Source organism: Lineus longissimus, chromosome 5 (genome assembly GCF_910592395.1).
Source record: "Lineus longissimus chromosome 5, tnLinLong1.2, whole genome shotgun sequence".
Taxonomy (NCBI): Eukaryota; Metazoa; Nemertea; class Pilidiophora; order Heteronemertea; family Lineidae; genus Lineus; species Lineus longissimus.
The window spans coordinates 3,924,885-3,942,432 of NC_088312.1; the positions used below are offsets into that span (position 1 = coordinate 3,924,885).

At 38.5% G+C, this 17,548-nt stretch overlaps 1 protein-coding gene across 7 annotated transcripts in view; it reads left to right on the forward strand.

Moving 5' to 3' along the window:
* The window catches only part of LOC135488693 (runt-related transcription factor 1-like), a 91,627-nt gene extending 84,463 nt beyond the window's left edge, over window positions 1–7,164 (forward strand). For all 7 annotated transcript variants that reach the window (XM_064773377.1, XM_064773376.1, XM_064773379.1 and 4 more), the window contains one exon: window positions 3,519–7,164. In XM_064773377.1, the coding sequence (XP_064629447.1) occupies window positions 3,519–4,444 (926 nt within the window). In that variant the 3' untranslated portion in view covers window positions 4,445–7,164. The remainder of the gene's footprint in view (window positions 1–3,518) is intronic.
* The last annotated feature ends 10,384 nt before the right edge of the window (window positions 7,165–17,548 follow it).

Consider the following 17,548-nt stretch of genomic DNA (forward strand, 5'->3'; position numbering starts at 1 on the left):
ACAACTACACGTGCAAACGATGTTTACATTTTCTCAAGATTTCATTTAGATGTTACTCCATCTGGTTTTGGTGTATTGATTCTTGGAGAATAAGGTGTTATGATTCTTATAGAGTGACTTTGTAAATTTGACGGTTTTTTCTTGATTCTGTGCATGCAGTGAGGGCAAGGGGCCGACATACAGTCACAGAATCAGTTCCGCTGTGATCATCTCTTGAATGGAGATATTTTGTTGGATGATTCACAACTATTAAAACATGATGATGAATTTCCACCAATGCGCATGGGAAAACAGGAACTTATTCATTGGGAATTTTAATACTTCCTGAGTACTTCCAGCATGGCATGTGATTATGATGAAAAAAACATCATTTTGATTAGTAGCTTATCAATTAGTTGACCAGGGGTTGATTTTGGTTTTGATTTGTTTGACCTGAACACTAACCCTTTGTTTCCAGACTCATCAGAAGCCTTCTGGTTTTGTAGGGAATTTGAATAATGCGATTGAGAGAAGAATGAACTTTTATAAAATATGTATTTTCTTTGTTGCATTTCACGCTCCCCAAAAAGACCCTGAAGCAAAATAGTGCCATAATGCTCATTTATTCAAGAGCCAACAGTATAAGTCACTGAAGGTTTATTTGATTAATTTAATTGTCCCAATTTTTCAGTCCCGTGTCTCTGAGTGTTTGCGGAATAATTTGGGTAGCACTCAAAATGCGTCATAATTGCTGGCGGCCACTGGACTGGCTGTACGCGAAACCACTCAAGACGAGGCTCGAGGGGGACGTGGGCTGGCAAGTTACCGGGCCCTTAGTTGCATGAGAAACTTTTTCTTTTTTCCGAAGAAATTATTGATTACCGTGAAAAAATTTGGGTAATAAAACTGCCAATTTAGCACTCATTCCAAAACTGTAATTCTAGATGGCGATTTATGGGTATGACCAATACTCAAATTGAACAGATCATCAGAAAAATATTGACCTAACCATTGTTCTAGTTGGTTTAATTTCATCATTGAATGCAGCGAATATTGCACCGGGAACGCAAAATAGGAAGCCGCCCACACTTAAATTATATTGAATCGTTTTTTCACCAGTTTGGTCTTAAAAATCTCGGGTGTTTATCAAATAATCTGACTAACTGAAAAGAGTGAGTAATGGGAGCGTGTTGGTGTTGACAATGGGGTGGATCGATCCATTCATATCAACCACTTAGAGAAATTTAGTGTTTTTGCTGCGTTTTCTTCTCTGGTATTTTTTGAAAGGTTACCTTTCAGCATGAAACTTTTATTAAAAAGTCGTCGAAACTTAAAATGTCACATTTTGCGATTCCGTTGCTGGGGATTTTTTTGTGAATTAGAATGATTTATGATAGATTTTAGCACAAAAGCATCATTTCAGTTTCTGGATCTGTCCATTTACGGTTATGGTTACAATGAAACTCACTTATTTCCTTTGACAGCTTTTTGAAAGTGGGCAGGATACAAGACCCTATAATCATGATCAAAATGAGACATGTTGGAAAGAACTGAACCAATGCTGAAAGAAACTTTTCGTCAAAAAATTCCAAGATAAAGAAAAACAAAAGGAGTCATTTTAAGGATGACATAAAAAAGTTAAAGGAAATGATCAGTATCAACCTACATGTATATGAATAACTATGCTGAAGGAAATTTATTATAGATTCCTTATTTCAACAAAGACTTTGTTGAGTGTGGGAATATAATATGATACTCAATTAGATAAAAATGTACCCTCTAAAAAGTGCATTTGAATTGAAAATTTAAAAGACTATACTGACCTTAAAACAATCATGACACGAGATCATGATTAGTCTTTGCTGGAGTGTATCAGTGCTTTATAATATCATTCTGATCAGGCTCACGTTGACCTCTAAATCACCTGCTCCTAAAACAATATTGCTCAATGCCTTATATGGTATGACCAGCTCCAAACCAATCAAACCATTGACGAGACCAGGAAAAACAATCAATTGTCATTCGGCCATTTCGCCTGGCTTGGTACGCCGCAGCGGTCACAAATTATACCCGAACTCTGCCATCAGGGTTAGGGTTTAAATTTCCCGTCTCCTAAATTGATATAGTATAATTGACGACACCCATGACACCACGTCAAAATTATCTCCCGGTCCATTGTTTGACTCTATTGTGTCAAGTATAGTGGTGGCGGTCTCCGATGTGGTCTTTTAGCCCGTGCCATCAGCTTGCTCCTGTGGCCTCCGGTCATGTGGAGTGGCTTCCAGCCTGGCGGGTCAGATATCACCCTCGGGGAACACGGCCTATCGTACCAGCATGTTCTTTGGGGTGGATTCATGCAGTTCTAGACATGGACTTGTAATAAATTGATCTCCATGAACAAAGGATATTATCTAGTTACGTTCAAAGTAGTTTTAGCTCAAAAAGGTAATTTTGGTAGCGCTCTTCAGCTGTAGCGCAAATTATTAAAGTGTGAAAATTTCAACATTAATGTGCATTAACCATTGAATTTCGTCAGCAACTGCAATTTTGTTTAACGATAATTGAAAAAGAGCAAATTCACCAAATTTAAATTTCGCGAACATTTCACGGTTTAACCGTATGAGGCATTAGACAAAGTCAGATTATAAAATGCTACTTGTGAAATTCTTCAGGTTTTGTGGTGTTGATTTATCGATTCTCAAATCTAGGGGTAGCCAAGGATAATTGGTTAAAAGGTTCGGGCGACCCTTAATTCAGACAAGTTCATTTCACCATAAAGCTTGGAATAATGGCATCAACCAGACAAGGATAATTGTCACCACGTTGTTAAAGTGAACGATAGATGTATTAATTATACAGGTGTGATGCGGCCCTATGGTTGCTTCTTTTAAGTTTCATCATCATTGGTGTCCATCAATGTACACAGTCACATGCAGAATCCATGTGTGTTTTCGGCATTGTATAAGCTTGAGGTGAATCGACATGAAAGGTCAGCTTGTAATTGCAATAGTTAATGAGTGTAAATCGTCTGAGCAACTTCCTTTTGATATCGTCTTTTAACAGATGCCGGGATATAATGGCGGAAGGCCAGTGTGGCGATGTCTCAGACTCAGTCACCACTTTTTCCTGTATCTTTTAGAATCTGTGCATGCGTGAAAACATCAATTTCATTTAAATGGTAATGAATGGGTGAAGCCAATTGCAATAAAAGTTCTGAGATGACAGTGAAGTTTTCCCTTCTCTTCTTTGCTGTGTGCGATTGTGATAATTATAAGAGTTTTAATGCAATCTCTCATGCAACTACAATTCTTGCTGTTTTGTAATGTTATTTCCTGTTACTAATTTACTTCTTTTCCTAATAGTTAGCAAGTCAACTGTCATGTCGTGGTCATTGTCGTATTTTTAGGCCCACGTGCCATCTGCAAAACAATTCTTAACACGTTTTCTATGTTTCAGTATTCACCAAGGTGACTCCTTCTCACCAATTCTTTCCACCAGAGAATCAAGTTCTTAATACAGACTCATTTTTATACTTTCAGCGCTGGCTCCACACCATCACCACACAAGCCAGGCTGCTCACGACGGACACTTAGCCGAGTCACGCGTATCTGGTCTACACGGGACAGACGTCTCTCCAGCATCACGGCAAGACCTTTCACCGTCAGAAAGTCGTCAGTTACAGCTTATTTCAGACTCAACTCGAAACGAACGTGGAAATTCAGACGGGCATCTCAGTCTTGAGGCCCGGCTTCCGATGGATTCCAGACTTCCTGTAGTACTCCCTCGATATCACGCAGAGCTACGTTTTACAGACCCGAGGTTCTCAGAGCATTTAATGGATCCGCGACATATCTTTTCCTCAACACCAAGTCTTTATCATGGTAGCTCAAACTCGTCTCTTCTGGAGCAAGGCCGTGCCATCACAACTCTACACCTACCGGTCTCACACAGCGGATACCCTCTTATCTCAGCACATGGATTTTTCGGCTCAACTAGTCCTCAGAATTCACTTGCCACATCGCCATATTTAAACACATCGCCATCAGTTTTACCAACCTCGTTCCTTTACCCACATCTTTACAGTAACCCCTCTGCGTCTTCATATCAGCATGACCTCTATAACCAGCTTCATCGCCATGGGGACCGGACTGATGTCCGACCTTATGAACTCGCATTAGGGGCCAGGAGCAATGACCTTGCACGCGCAGCACATGGGCCTTTGGCTCCATCCTCACAAACATTGCCAAATTCCTCACAAACTCACAACGAAGATAGTTCCTCATCCAGCAGCAATCCGCGGGAAACTTCGCGAAACTCTGAAAGAAATTCTGAAAGAAATTCTGAAAGTGTTAGTAGTGTATCAAAAACTATTTCAACAACACATTCATCGAGGCAGGAAACGACAACAACAACAACATCTAGTTCATCATCATCTCAGGATCCGGCTGTATGGCGGCCATACTGAACATAAGGGTGGCCATATTTGCTCTCAAAACAGAGCCTGCCAATTCAGTGTTAAGTCGTGCCCATGTTGGACATTAAAATGTGAAACTTATAAGATGAAGACAAATGTTTATAATGGCTTTAGTATCGGAGCCATATTCTCATAGCAATCTGAAAGAGATACGCGGATGACTTTCTCACCGGTATTGTTGATAAAACCGGCAAGCTACTCAGAGTATATTAATAGTGTATTTATTTATTACTTTCACGTACGAGGCAGTTTCCCAAATAGTATCCCAGCCAACTTTTGCTACAATACAACATTATTTGGGGGCTTTTAGTTCCTTTAGCTAAAAAGCATGATTCGGAAGCCTCACTTGCCTTTTAGTTTACAAAAAACAATTGGTAGAACCAAAGCTAGGATACCTTTTGGCGCACCCTGTATAGGCTTGATTATCAAGTGAATATTGTTGTCTCTCTGCTAGGGTCTTTGAGTGCTCAGTCACATAGATCAGGTTGCTAAATGTACTGCCAACAGCCGGTGTCTTCTCGCTCTTTCCGGTAATCATTGGTTCGTTGTAAGTTATACAAAATATTGCATTCAGATGAGGAACTTTCAGTTATAATATTTTTAGCAAGAAGACGAGGTCTGTTATGATGGTTTTATTTACTTTTTTGAAGTATTGCCTGGTATTATTGGAAAATAATTGTGTCAGCTTCAAGTCTGGATGTTCTGACATGGCACGGCCAAAGCGACTAGTATATTTGATGTGAAAATTGTGTGTATTTTCCGGCAAATTACTCAATACTTACACTCTCGCACCATTGGTATGATGTTTTTACCAAACTGAATACAATAACCATCATCTGTGTTCAAATTTGTGCCATTTTACTGCCAAAATAATGCACACCTAGCAGTTGAATTCGTTGGAAACAACTGTGAAGAACTGCCTGCTTACCGCAATCCAAAGTATGTATGTTGACTGTACATTTTTAACATTGTTTAAGGGCGACCATTTTCTACTATAAAACTAGTATGTAATTCATAAACAGCATGTTCTGAAAAAGGTGTGCGCAATTTATTATATGAAAGTGCCGAACATTTGCAAATCTAGCCTATTGGCTAAAGAAAAGATGGGAGCTGATTATAGCTGATTTGTACTGAGATTTGTATGTATATTACATCATATTTCCCTCACATTGTTGTTCAAGAACCAAATTTTTATTTTTCTGGGACATACTATATATTGCACATGTGCTTCAGTACGATAAACATGTATAATGGTATTTTTTCATTCAAATACTTAGAAAAGACCTCTTCTTTTTTGTGAGAATAATTGAAAACATTCCAGTTGCCAATTAAATAATTTTCATCAATGTTAATAGAAGTAAAAATCACAAAAATAAAGGGGTTTTCTGCTGGTTTCTTTAGCGATGCTGTTGTTGACTTAAATGATAAAAGTGACTCCTGGTAAACTCTTTAATCATTGAATTCAGTGAATTTAACCTTTTTGCTTTGTCAATAAATATCCTCTCAAAATTAGAAACTCTTCAAGTTGTGAATGTCGGATTCCAGTAAAATTTGGAAGAAGCGGTGTAGTAAGACCGTGCATCCACAGTGTCTTGTTTGCACTGACCCGACCCTGCCTGTAGCTCCCAAAATGTTATCAACATTTCTTAGGTTTGCCCTATCCCTGCCCGTTTTATCGAGTTCTGTTCGCCTGTTAAGACCTTTTCTGGTAGGTCCATTTCGTGGGTAGTGTGTCTAGCTTGTCTGCTGATGCAATATACTTTGAAACGCAAGTTCCTTGATATCGTACCCACCGTCTGCATCTCTGATTGAAAAATCCTTTAAAGGTACAAGTAGACTGGTTTTGAGACGTGCTGATAAAGAAGTGTCCCAAATACCGACTGAGGTCGAACCGGGAAATGGGAATTGGCACTATAGTTCACGGGACATTGTGTCATTGATAGTGAGGGTGATCTGTTGTAGAGATGCTCTGTAAAATACTTGAGACTTAGTATACAGACAAATCCCAGTAGGCCTGGGATGCTTGTACTCAGACTTCAAGAGAATATTGAATCCATTTCCTAGCCAATACGAGGTGAGACTAAATGTCCCTATTGGGAAATGTCGTTTATGCGCCAACACACGGGGCACGGATGGTATGGCAAAACCATTTTATGTCTCTCTGTCTGATAACATGAGATCCTGATGCAATAATAGGGGTGGTCATTTTTTTATTGGATGATTCCTTTCATGTATCATAAGTTGGGCTGACAAAAAAGTTCTTTTCACACTTTGAGCAGTGTCACCTTATATTACTGTCTGATGACTTTAGATCCTTGGTGTATCATGCTATTGTGTTGCCTTCAGCCAAATAAAGGGTCTCATACATGTATCTCAGTTTTCAAAGCTTACCCCTTTTTGTGCTTATCGCTTGGAGATGTAACCTTTGGTTTAGGCCATAATATCTGGATTTTTTCATTCGAGGATGGCACAGATAGATAATGTTGCCTAACAGATTGTTTAGAAACACTAAAGCATTCAGAGAATTGCAGGTCACAGCCATGAAATGGCTTGTTTGTGAGATGCTTAAAACAAAAATGCCATTTTGATATTTCCTCACATTTGAAATTAAACTATTAAATTTTGGATTATCCATTCAGGTTAGTATTGCTTTGACCTCTGATGACCTTTGAATGGATCAAAACACTAAATTCGTGAAACATTTACAAATGTATGAACAGCGTGTCATTTCAATGGTTTCGAGAAAGCTCTGGAAAACTCCCATCCACATGTAATTGTGAGTCCAAAAGAAAGAGTTTGAATTGAACTTCATCTTGCTCGAGGCATAAGAACTTTACTTCGTGTCCATGAGATCTGAACCCTCCATGTTATTTTTGCCAAATCAACTCGCAAATTAATCACACAGACTATAAAGAATGGTTTTAAGGCCATAGTAAAGAGATACATGAATCAAGTTGTCATAGGAAATTAGAGAATATTAATTTTCCCGATCTTTTGCTCTGTTGCCCGTTGAATTTACCCGTGGCCAAGGGTAATTGTGTACAACAATGACACAGGAGGTTGTCGGCTTCCCGAGTGCCCGACTCGATCAGATTTCACTCGGTGAAACCTGGCCCCAGGCTATGGATGTGGGTTTATGTTACTCAGCCTCAGTGACTGATTAACATGAACAAGGAACTTGCAGGTTTTTTCCGACCTGATCATGAGCCAGCACTAACGGCCATTATTTGGGGTCAAAATCTGTCGATTGTGTAGTTTGGTCGGAGAAAATCTGTCGCATTTCTATATGTCCTGACAGGCCGGTTGCTATTGTCTACATAGAACACGAGGGAGAGGGAAAAGGTTGGCCTTTCTTCTAGTTTCTAATTTTCAGAGGATATATTGATGACATCTTACTTTAATACTTTATCTATAAAGTCATGAAACTCACTGCATTGCTGCTTTTAATACACATCCTGACCGACCAATTTTTGATTTTGATTAACTTGTTGTTGACCATATATTACCGCCGTATGATGTCTCATTTGATCTATTCTTAATGTAACGTTATGTAGATGTGCAAACTTAAGTGAAATGTCATATGTGTTCCTGAACGTACAGATGGGATCAGAAATTCTTACGTAAGCCTTATCCCTTGATGGGATGTCTCAGAAAATCAAGACATATGTTCAATTTTCAGATGTATGTTTGTATATCAGGGCTCCCATATACACAGTAGCCTAACTCTGTAATTATCATTAGTGTTTGCCAAGCATTTTCAAGTGAGTATGTCCCTTTGATATTTATTTTCCATATTTTTTATGTGATAGTGCTCATCGACATCATCACCAGGATTCAGCAACTATAGCTTGATTATAGTTTTCAGGTTTTTATCAAAGTTCATCTGAAATTAATTATTGCAACATTCCAAGCACAATATGTGTCTAATATCACACTTCCAAAACAAATGAAATCTAAAACAGTTTCACCTTAAGATTGCTGGTTTCTCCAGTGTATTCTATGTAATCATATGATACGTTATTCCGGCAACGTTTGATTGGAATACAATTGGGCATATATGTAACCTGAGGCTTCCATACTGTAATATTGAACACCTTTCAACTCGAAACAATGCAATTAAAGCCACATTTCGCAGATAATTCACATGGTTTAAGGGCATGGTGGTTCTGGAATGTTCTATATAACCAGTACCAACCAAAACTATTCTCGAAATCGTTAAAATTTCAGCAGAAATTTCTGGAATATTTGCATTTTTCAATTCAAAAATACCTAAATAGATTTACCTATAATGGGTTCAGGTTTTTCTGTATTTGCATAAAGAGCCCCACAGTTACAATGAATGTTGTGGATGTAAAATTGCATTAATATTCCAGGGCCTAGTAGGATGCCAGCATGATTTTATAATTCACTGGATTCACCGCTCTACAAATGTAATCATTGTTTTTCTGGTGAGAGATGATTTTCTGGGTTGTTGTATCAGATGGTTATTCAGCAAATACGATGCATCAATTCACCAAAAATTAACACACAAGGAATGTTCAACTTTTGCAGATTGACAACAATGATCGAGCAAGAATTAAAAAAATTCCCGATATAAAGTAAAAAGTATTTGACACTGTTTGTATTTTTTGGTGTTTTGTTATGAATATTTATTGGAGTTTTGGTTAATTTTTAAATTTTTAGCAATTTCCAATAATCTGGTCTTTTATTTCGGGGGTCTGACATTTGCATGCTGTGCAACAAAGGAAAAAAATGTCAGGGGGAAAACTTTACAACATTTTTGACAATAAACTTATTTTTATAATGCATGGCTGCAGTATAAGTCTGCAAATGGTTAACTTTCTGTCCATCGTCCTTATGCATTTCAACAAAAACCCATTATTTCAAGCAAGAAACCCATAACTTTGAAGTAATGGGCTTTTGATTTCAAATAGTAGTCCGCCATAACGTCTGCCGGTAAGAGAATGATGGTCACAGCGATCATCATGAACTTGGATATAAATAATCAGGAATATGGATTTAATTTTTTTAGCTATAGCTTCTCATGTTCATACTTCTTTATGTGTATGATAACATCAGCTTTACTTTTGTGCCATGAAAGTGGTTAGTGCAGTGTACCATATAATAACAGAACATCTGTAGTACCTTGGCTTCTTTACATTCTCAACTCTTTATTTGATGTTTGAAAATGAGTTAATTGTAACATTGTGATTGATTGCATAACAGCAATAACGTACTAAATATGGGCGTTGCCGTGAACCTTTTCTTAAAGGCAACTGTAGGCAGGAGCCGGGGGGGGGCACGATTAAGTTTAACGAAGTTGCAGATAGGTGTCTCTACTATCTATCACTAATTGGCACTTCGTTCACGCTTGTGTGAGGAGTAGGCTGTCATGTATGGTTAAGATGAATGTATATGAATTAAATCTAACTCTGATCAGGAAAGTGATATTTATTGAAGCAAATTTCAGCAAGTACCCCAACCGTCTGTCCACAGAGCTGCAAATTTTGTAAATTGCGTATGAATCGGCATGGTGATAAATTCATGTGATTTTGTTGAAGTTTGTGCATGAAGATCAGCAGATGAAGATGCACCATGAGACCAGCAATATTTTCCTCCTTCTTCCCCGATGCACATGCAGTGTCGCATCTATGAGCAACCTCGACTATGGCGAAACGTATTTTTAACACCAGTACTATGAGCAACCTCGACTATGGCGAAACATATTTTTAACACCAGTACTATACATGTCAGCTACATGCAGTAAAACTTGTTCACTTTTTTATTCATCCGCGTCAATATGTAGCTCTTGACTGGTATCCGAACGTCAGACATTGGCTAAAATAGGACAGTTGGAAGGCCTATTGCATCTGCATGTATTATGATGAGATGTTATCACGGCTGCATTGTTATAATAATCTCAATCAATATGTGATCCCTGCAATTGGAGAAGTTGACAGTCACATGATCGAGGCAACCTATCATAAAAACAATGCCGATTGCAGTGTTCACCAACGCCATCTGACAAACAATTAGGAACTAATCTAAACACATCTCATCACAAACGATATTAGCAGCATCACATCACATAGGTTGTACAATTTTTTGCAACGTTATACTCATTCCTGGTTTTACTCAATTATCAGCTTTATATCCAATGGAAAATAATATAGTCAGTTAAGCTACGTCTTGAAGCCAATATACAGCCCTTAATTAGATAAAGGTGATTCTTCAATGGTCACAACTCCAGTGAGCACTCCTGTTGCGCAATCCATATCTGATACTATATATATGCGTTTATAAATTGTGGTGTTAAAATAACGCTATCTATTTGGAATACAATGGTACTGTCTGTATGGTTCAGACTTGCTTATGTCGTCAATCGTGCCTGACGTTGTATCGTTTAGGAGGCCTGTGTATACACATCAAAGGACTCAATTCAGTTCGTGGTATATGCCATTATTATCATTTAGAAACATTAAATAATGTCTTGATGTCGTGTCACAGTTCCAGCAATATCTCTCATTAGTTTCTCTCTAAACATGGTGTCTTCTGAATGATGACCTGTTTATTTGTGCCGGGGAAGTCTGTTTACATTGTCTACTTTACATTGTTTATTTCTTCCGTATTTCTTTCCCTCGAAAAGTGTTCTTTGGAATTCTGTAAATATAAGATTCATACTAACTTGAATATGGATTATGATTTTATAAATACGGCCAATTTTGTTGGCGTTTCAACTTGTTATCTTTTGACTGACGCTAGGTCTCACCAAATACCTATTTACTTTAAAAGTAACTGAAGTAATTGAAGTGATAGGGTTTTGGTCTTACAGTAGTAAACCCAAAAGCTAGATCAGTATATTTAGTCTTCTTTTTAATCTTGACAGCACAATAAATCTTGACAGCACAATGATATTTGTTACATCTTGGTACATGCAGAATCTTGAGAGGATGCATTCGATTTTTCAAGAGGCTGGGTATTTCATAATCACCGGTAATGCTTCTATACACATGAACTACATGTAGATGTCATAAAGAGTTTGAAGAGAGCTGAGTATCTCTGAATCATCGGTTCGTTTACACTTTTATGGTTTTTAACATGTTTAAGAAATAAGTGAAGAAAATATTTTTAGTGAATTGGAACACAGAAATTGGTCAGCACGCTGTAAAAAGTACCTTCTGTCCTGGCTCCAAAAGTAAAGTTTGACAATTTCTAAATCTGTTCACATACTACAAGAAGCTTCCTGATCTAATTTTGGTGAAACCCATGTAAGTTAATAAGGGATTAATGTAAGTTATTAAACATAAAAGGGTTAATATTTCTACTCACAAGTTAGGAACCAGGTAATCTGCCTTTTACAGTCAGATGAAAGTGTTGTACAGTATTGTTTGTCATCAACTTTTACAGGGTGTTTCAAAATGATGCAGACACCAGACTCTTCTGCCCAGGGTGTCCCTAAAAGATTGCAATTGTATGAATCAGACAGCTGATTATCGCGATATATGCTCGGCAAAACAAAGCATAGTCTTGTTACAAAATCATATCATATCTTGTTTCATACTGTGACACCCTGTATATGCTTAAAGAATGAGTGCCTTGAGACAAAGCCAGGCTGGCATTGATGGAGTTTACAGAGTATTTGTATCGAGGGTAAGTTTGAGGCAGGATCAGAAAACTTATGCAGACATTTAAAGACAGCTTGTGCACACTACCGGTATATCAGCGCCCCTCCTCAGAACTCAGGAATAACTGTTAGTGTCAGCCTGACGCTTTTTCAGGACACTCTATTTTTCTCTGCATCCTGGAAACCCAGTGAAAGAAAGCTCAAGCTCTTCACATTTTTTTGATACACTCTGTCAAGTACTAATCTTGGGTTGTTTGGGAAGGTCACAGGCACATCTGTTGCAGAATTAGATGTTGCCCGTTTAAGCACCCTCCCTTGCTTGAGATCAATCTCTTGGAAAAAATAATTTTTCCTTGCCTCCATAAATAAGATATTCTATGAAAACAAATCCAAGTTAAGCCTGAACATGAAATCCGACAACTTTTTGTGCATCAAATCGGTTTATTGTAACCCATTTAATCAAGTATAGATCCGTGCTTAATTTAATATATAAGCAATATGGTTGCCTATCCTCAAGTATAGATCCGTGCTTAATTTAATGTATAAGCAATATGGTTGCCTATCCTCAAGTATAGATCCGTGCTTAATTTAATATATAAGCAATATGGTTGCCTATCCTCCATTTGGGCATGCATACTCCTTCTCGGAGGGGCATTATTCTGATTCAGAGTAAATTAGGCAGTTTTTATTGTATTTGAGACACTGTTTGTGCATTTAGTGTCTGCTCAATTTGAGTTAAATCCGGTTGAAGTGTTTTCAGTTCTTCCAGTTCTTGCTATGGCTATTGTGGACCTAAACTTTATTTGGTCTCAGGTCGAGCAGAATATATATGTGCAATTGATACACCATATACAAGTAAACATTCTGGTCAGCTAATTCTGAAATGAAATAAAGCAGCTAATTCTTATGATTCTTTAGTCAAAGGAGGAGCAGAGCATGTTTCAACAGCCATCTTTAATAATGTGAAGTTCAAAGGGACCAATCAACCTTTGATCACACTCTGATCATTTTGATGGTTTCTGAATTCCAAGCTTTTGAGAAAAATCTGATGAAGTCAGACAATTGTTGGACAAAATAAGAAAGTGTCGTAGAAACCGCTGATAAGTAAGAAAAAGTGTCGCACCCGCAGTGTACTCTGGAGATGGTGCTACGGACATACCGGTATGTTTGAAGGCTTTATGCACAAACAGGTACACGTCGATGCATGTCAAGATGTATTTAAAAACCTTCCTCATTAGGGAATTTGACATGTTAGCTTGCTCGACTCCTCCTTTAATAATCTCCATAAAAATGATACGCATCAAGTGGATTCTGTTGTTCGTAACTGAGGCCTGGCTGTTGAATACTTTATATTTTCCAATTCCGCTACATAAGTCTGATGACATTCATATGGTTAAGCCATTGTACAGATCAGAGAACTGCAGGTAGCCCTATTAGACTTTAGCGAGGTGGATCGGTTCTTGAACAATTGATAGCAGTGTGGGTCGGTCCATAAATCTGAAAAGTCTATTTCTGAAAATAAACTGTATAGTATAATGTACTCCAAAGTATCAGTGTTATAGAGTTTTTATTCGGTTAAATGATTTCAACTTCACTTTTGACTTTCTTCACATGATAGTGGTAGCAGTGAATATGTTTTGGTTGTGAAAAATGGAAAGAAATGGACACTTCAGTATCTGTTGTGTAGCGTCTGTATATACTCAAAAAGGAGAATAATCGTCTGTTCATCCCATCTTGACTTGAGAGACAGGTCCTGTGCATTCATATACAAACCTCAGCACAAATGTAGGCCTACAGGCTACTTTGGTCAATTTGAGATGATACGGACATGAGTTCCATGCCATATAAATATTGATATATAGATCGAAGTATATGTAATATATGAGATACATTTTGATGTAGATACTAATTGTCTGAAATTTAATTGAGTTGATGTTTAATTATACCCTATTAAGGGCTACAGCTCCAGTGCTGCAAACAATTGAGCTAGAATTTCTTACGTGACGCTGTTGCATTATTTTCTCCAAATTGCACTTCGTGTCTCTAAATAAACTCCACCAATATACATATACTGGATAAAGTAAATTCGATTTTGAAATACGATGAAAAAGTTTTCATATGTAGAGCCTAGCCTCCAATGTTATTACTACATGTAAGTACCACATACATGAACATGGCAATTGTAGCACTTGATAGCAAGATGTTAAAGTGATTTCTATGTATTGTATATGTATCACTAAGGTACCCAAAATGGCACTTCAGACGCCCTGCACTTCTGTTTGTGCTCAACGTGCACAAAGGTGAACCTTTTTTTCTTAAAGAAAAATAGTCTGTGCAGTTATGCACAATTGGAGTTAATGATTTAGATAGCCGATTTCCTTTACTTTCGTGAACAAATACGTGATGCATTCTGTCTCTTCCCTTGGTATGATGCCGTATGTTACCCCAACTGATTATTTTCTGTCGCTTCATCTTGTCAGGAACAATTTCTTTGCAATTGCTGCATATCATTCTAAATAACTTACACCAGTGTGGTGTATTTTCCTTCCGAACGCCTATATTGTACTACTGACACCAGCGCAAATGACGCTATGATAGTTTTACACGGTGAATATTTTAGATGGTCAAATCATGGTGCATATAAGTTACAATTTCAATTTCGTTTGACTCGCATGTCAAGTACGTTAATTGTGGCCACTGCATGTTTCTTAAAGTCTCTCATAATCAACGTGCAGTGATTTTAGGTCTGAATTCTCCAAAGATGTCGGTCTGCTGTTGTCAAATTGAAAAAATGCTGCGTTTGAACAAAATAATTTTGCTTCTCACTTGGCAAACTACATTGTACTTTGAATGGACAGGTTGGGGAGAACTTTTTTAGAATCAAGTCACTGGGAAACTACATGTTCACCAAATAGTCCAAGTTCGTGAGAAAATGATTGAGGTTCCAGTTTGTCAGTTGAAGTAGGCATGTACAGTATTTTAATGGGTTTACCAGTAAAGAGCAAGTAGAAATCGGGGAAATGTCACAAAATATTACCAAAGAGTTTTAACACACTAGTTATTGGTCAATGCTGAGGTGCAATGAAGAAGATCAAGTTAACATTACCTAATTACCTGTCAATCAAATCTTATGTTAATTGTTTTGAGGCTCCTTTCCAAAGTTAATATCTTGCGATTTGGGGATTTTGATCCCTTACCATTGAGCACCATATTAAAGTCTGATATGTACATGTACATTATGTTATATACATGTACTTGCATTTTTCCCTTTGGTGCATATGCGCCCATGTATAGTTCCTTATAAGGGAAAAAGTTGATGCAAACTTATTCAATCCCTTCAATTTATAAGAGCCTGTCACAGCAAGAATGTCACTGGAGAGGCACAAACATGTTGAACGCTTCTTCAATCTGTTTTTTTGGTCAATGGCTAAAGTGACCTTTTTTGGGACACACTGTATGGTAATGTGTATTGATGAAGGCAGTGGTACCCACAAAAGCTAAATTCTTCTTTTTCTGTTCTGGTACAGTGTACAATGATAGTAGAATAATATTTATGGTTGCCATGTAAAATAATTATTCTATGTGGTAGGACATAGGCATGATGATCCCAAACATTTTTGTAATAAAGAGTAAAATTGTAACTGATGAGTTTGTGTTTGTTAATGCATCGAAAAGTTTACCAACACTTTTTTACCAACATGGTCTGAACTGAAGGAACAATCCAAGTATAGAGGAACACTTGGAGGACTGCAATGTTGGAGGATTTTGAATTCCCATCTCCAATTTTCTAAATCTGTGTGTTCTGGCCAATTGACCGCGTGTTCATCTGGATGTGCTCTTGAAGACAAGTCCATGTACCTTGCTACATGTATGTCTCCACACTTAGATGTGCCATGTTGTGTCATTTATCTACTTTCCAATGCTATGTAGAGAGATGGCACATCCAGTGGAGACATATCACAACCTGGCATGTAGAGACATATCGCACCCTGCCATGTAGAGACATATCACACCCTGCCATGTAGAAAGATGGCACATCCAGTAGAGACATATCATACCCTGGCATGTAGAGACATATCACACCCTGCCATGTAGAGAGATGGCACATCCAGTAGAGACATATCATACCCTGCCATAAGACATATCACACCCTGCCATGTAGCGATATGACACATCCAGTAGAGACATATCATACCTTGCCATGTAGAGACATATCACACCCTGCCATGTAGAGAGATGGCACATCCAGTAGAGACATATCATACCCTGCCATGTAGAGACATATCACACCCTGCCATGTAGAGAGATGGCACATCCAGTAGAGACATATCATACCCTGCCATGTAGAGACATATCACACCCTGCCATGTAGAGAGATGGCACATCCAGTAGAGACATATCATACCCTGCCATGTAGAGACATATCACACCCTGCCATGTAGAGAGATGGCACATCCAGTAGAGACATATCATACCCTGCCATGTAGAGACATATCACACCCTGCCATGTAGAGAGATGGCACATCCAGTAGAGACATATCATACCCTGCCATGTAGAGACATATCACACCCTGCCATGTAGAGAGATGGCACATCCAGCAGAGACATGATACAACCTGTAGAGAGATGACACATTCTCTGGGGACATGGGACATCATGTAGAAGCATGGCTCACCTTGTGGGGAGCCTGACTAAAACATGTCGGAAGGACGGGCTTTGGGAGGTTCCCCCATGTCAAACAGTTGTGTGAGTTCGCTAGAGCTTGCAGACGAGTTTTACAGTTCCTTTACCGTCATACACTTTGACTTTCAAGGGCTATTAGATTTTGACGAATTTACAGGTCTAGCACGGGAGTGCAGTGGGAGTGGTGAATGAACTGAAATACAAATTTATATCGATCAATGATATTGGACAAAACAAATCATATTATTTGTCATTTTTGTGCTACCGGTATTTCTTAAGGGGACGCTGCTATGCTATTACCACTACCACCCGTTCTCTCTCAAATAGCGTGTTCGATTACTTCCGCGGTGCTTGCGCGAGTAAGCGCCAGTGCGTTCTTTTTGGTACAAGTGCCTCATCTCGCGCCAGGCCGAAGTGAGCGACCCTGCGAGCGGGTTACTTAGACATAAAATGGCAGCCGCACGTGGCCTTTGAGAAAAGATGGCAAACGATCCTGTAAATGCCATGCCGATCCACCGTCGTTGTGCGTATATACATCCTTCACCACCGATAACTCCCCCTGATCGGCCGTCAAAAGGGCTGTTACTTTATCTGAAGTCTCCCTGCATTCCCTTCCTTACACTAATATTACACTCACTCTCGTGGTTGTCGTACGAGACACCATCATAATTGAAGACCAGGTGTTCAATGAGTAACGGTTCCAGGGATGCTGACCTGACCCAAATGCACAGTGCATGTTGTAACCTGGTCCGGAGGTTGGCACTATCAATTCAGACCGTCATTCAGTT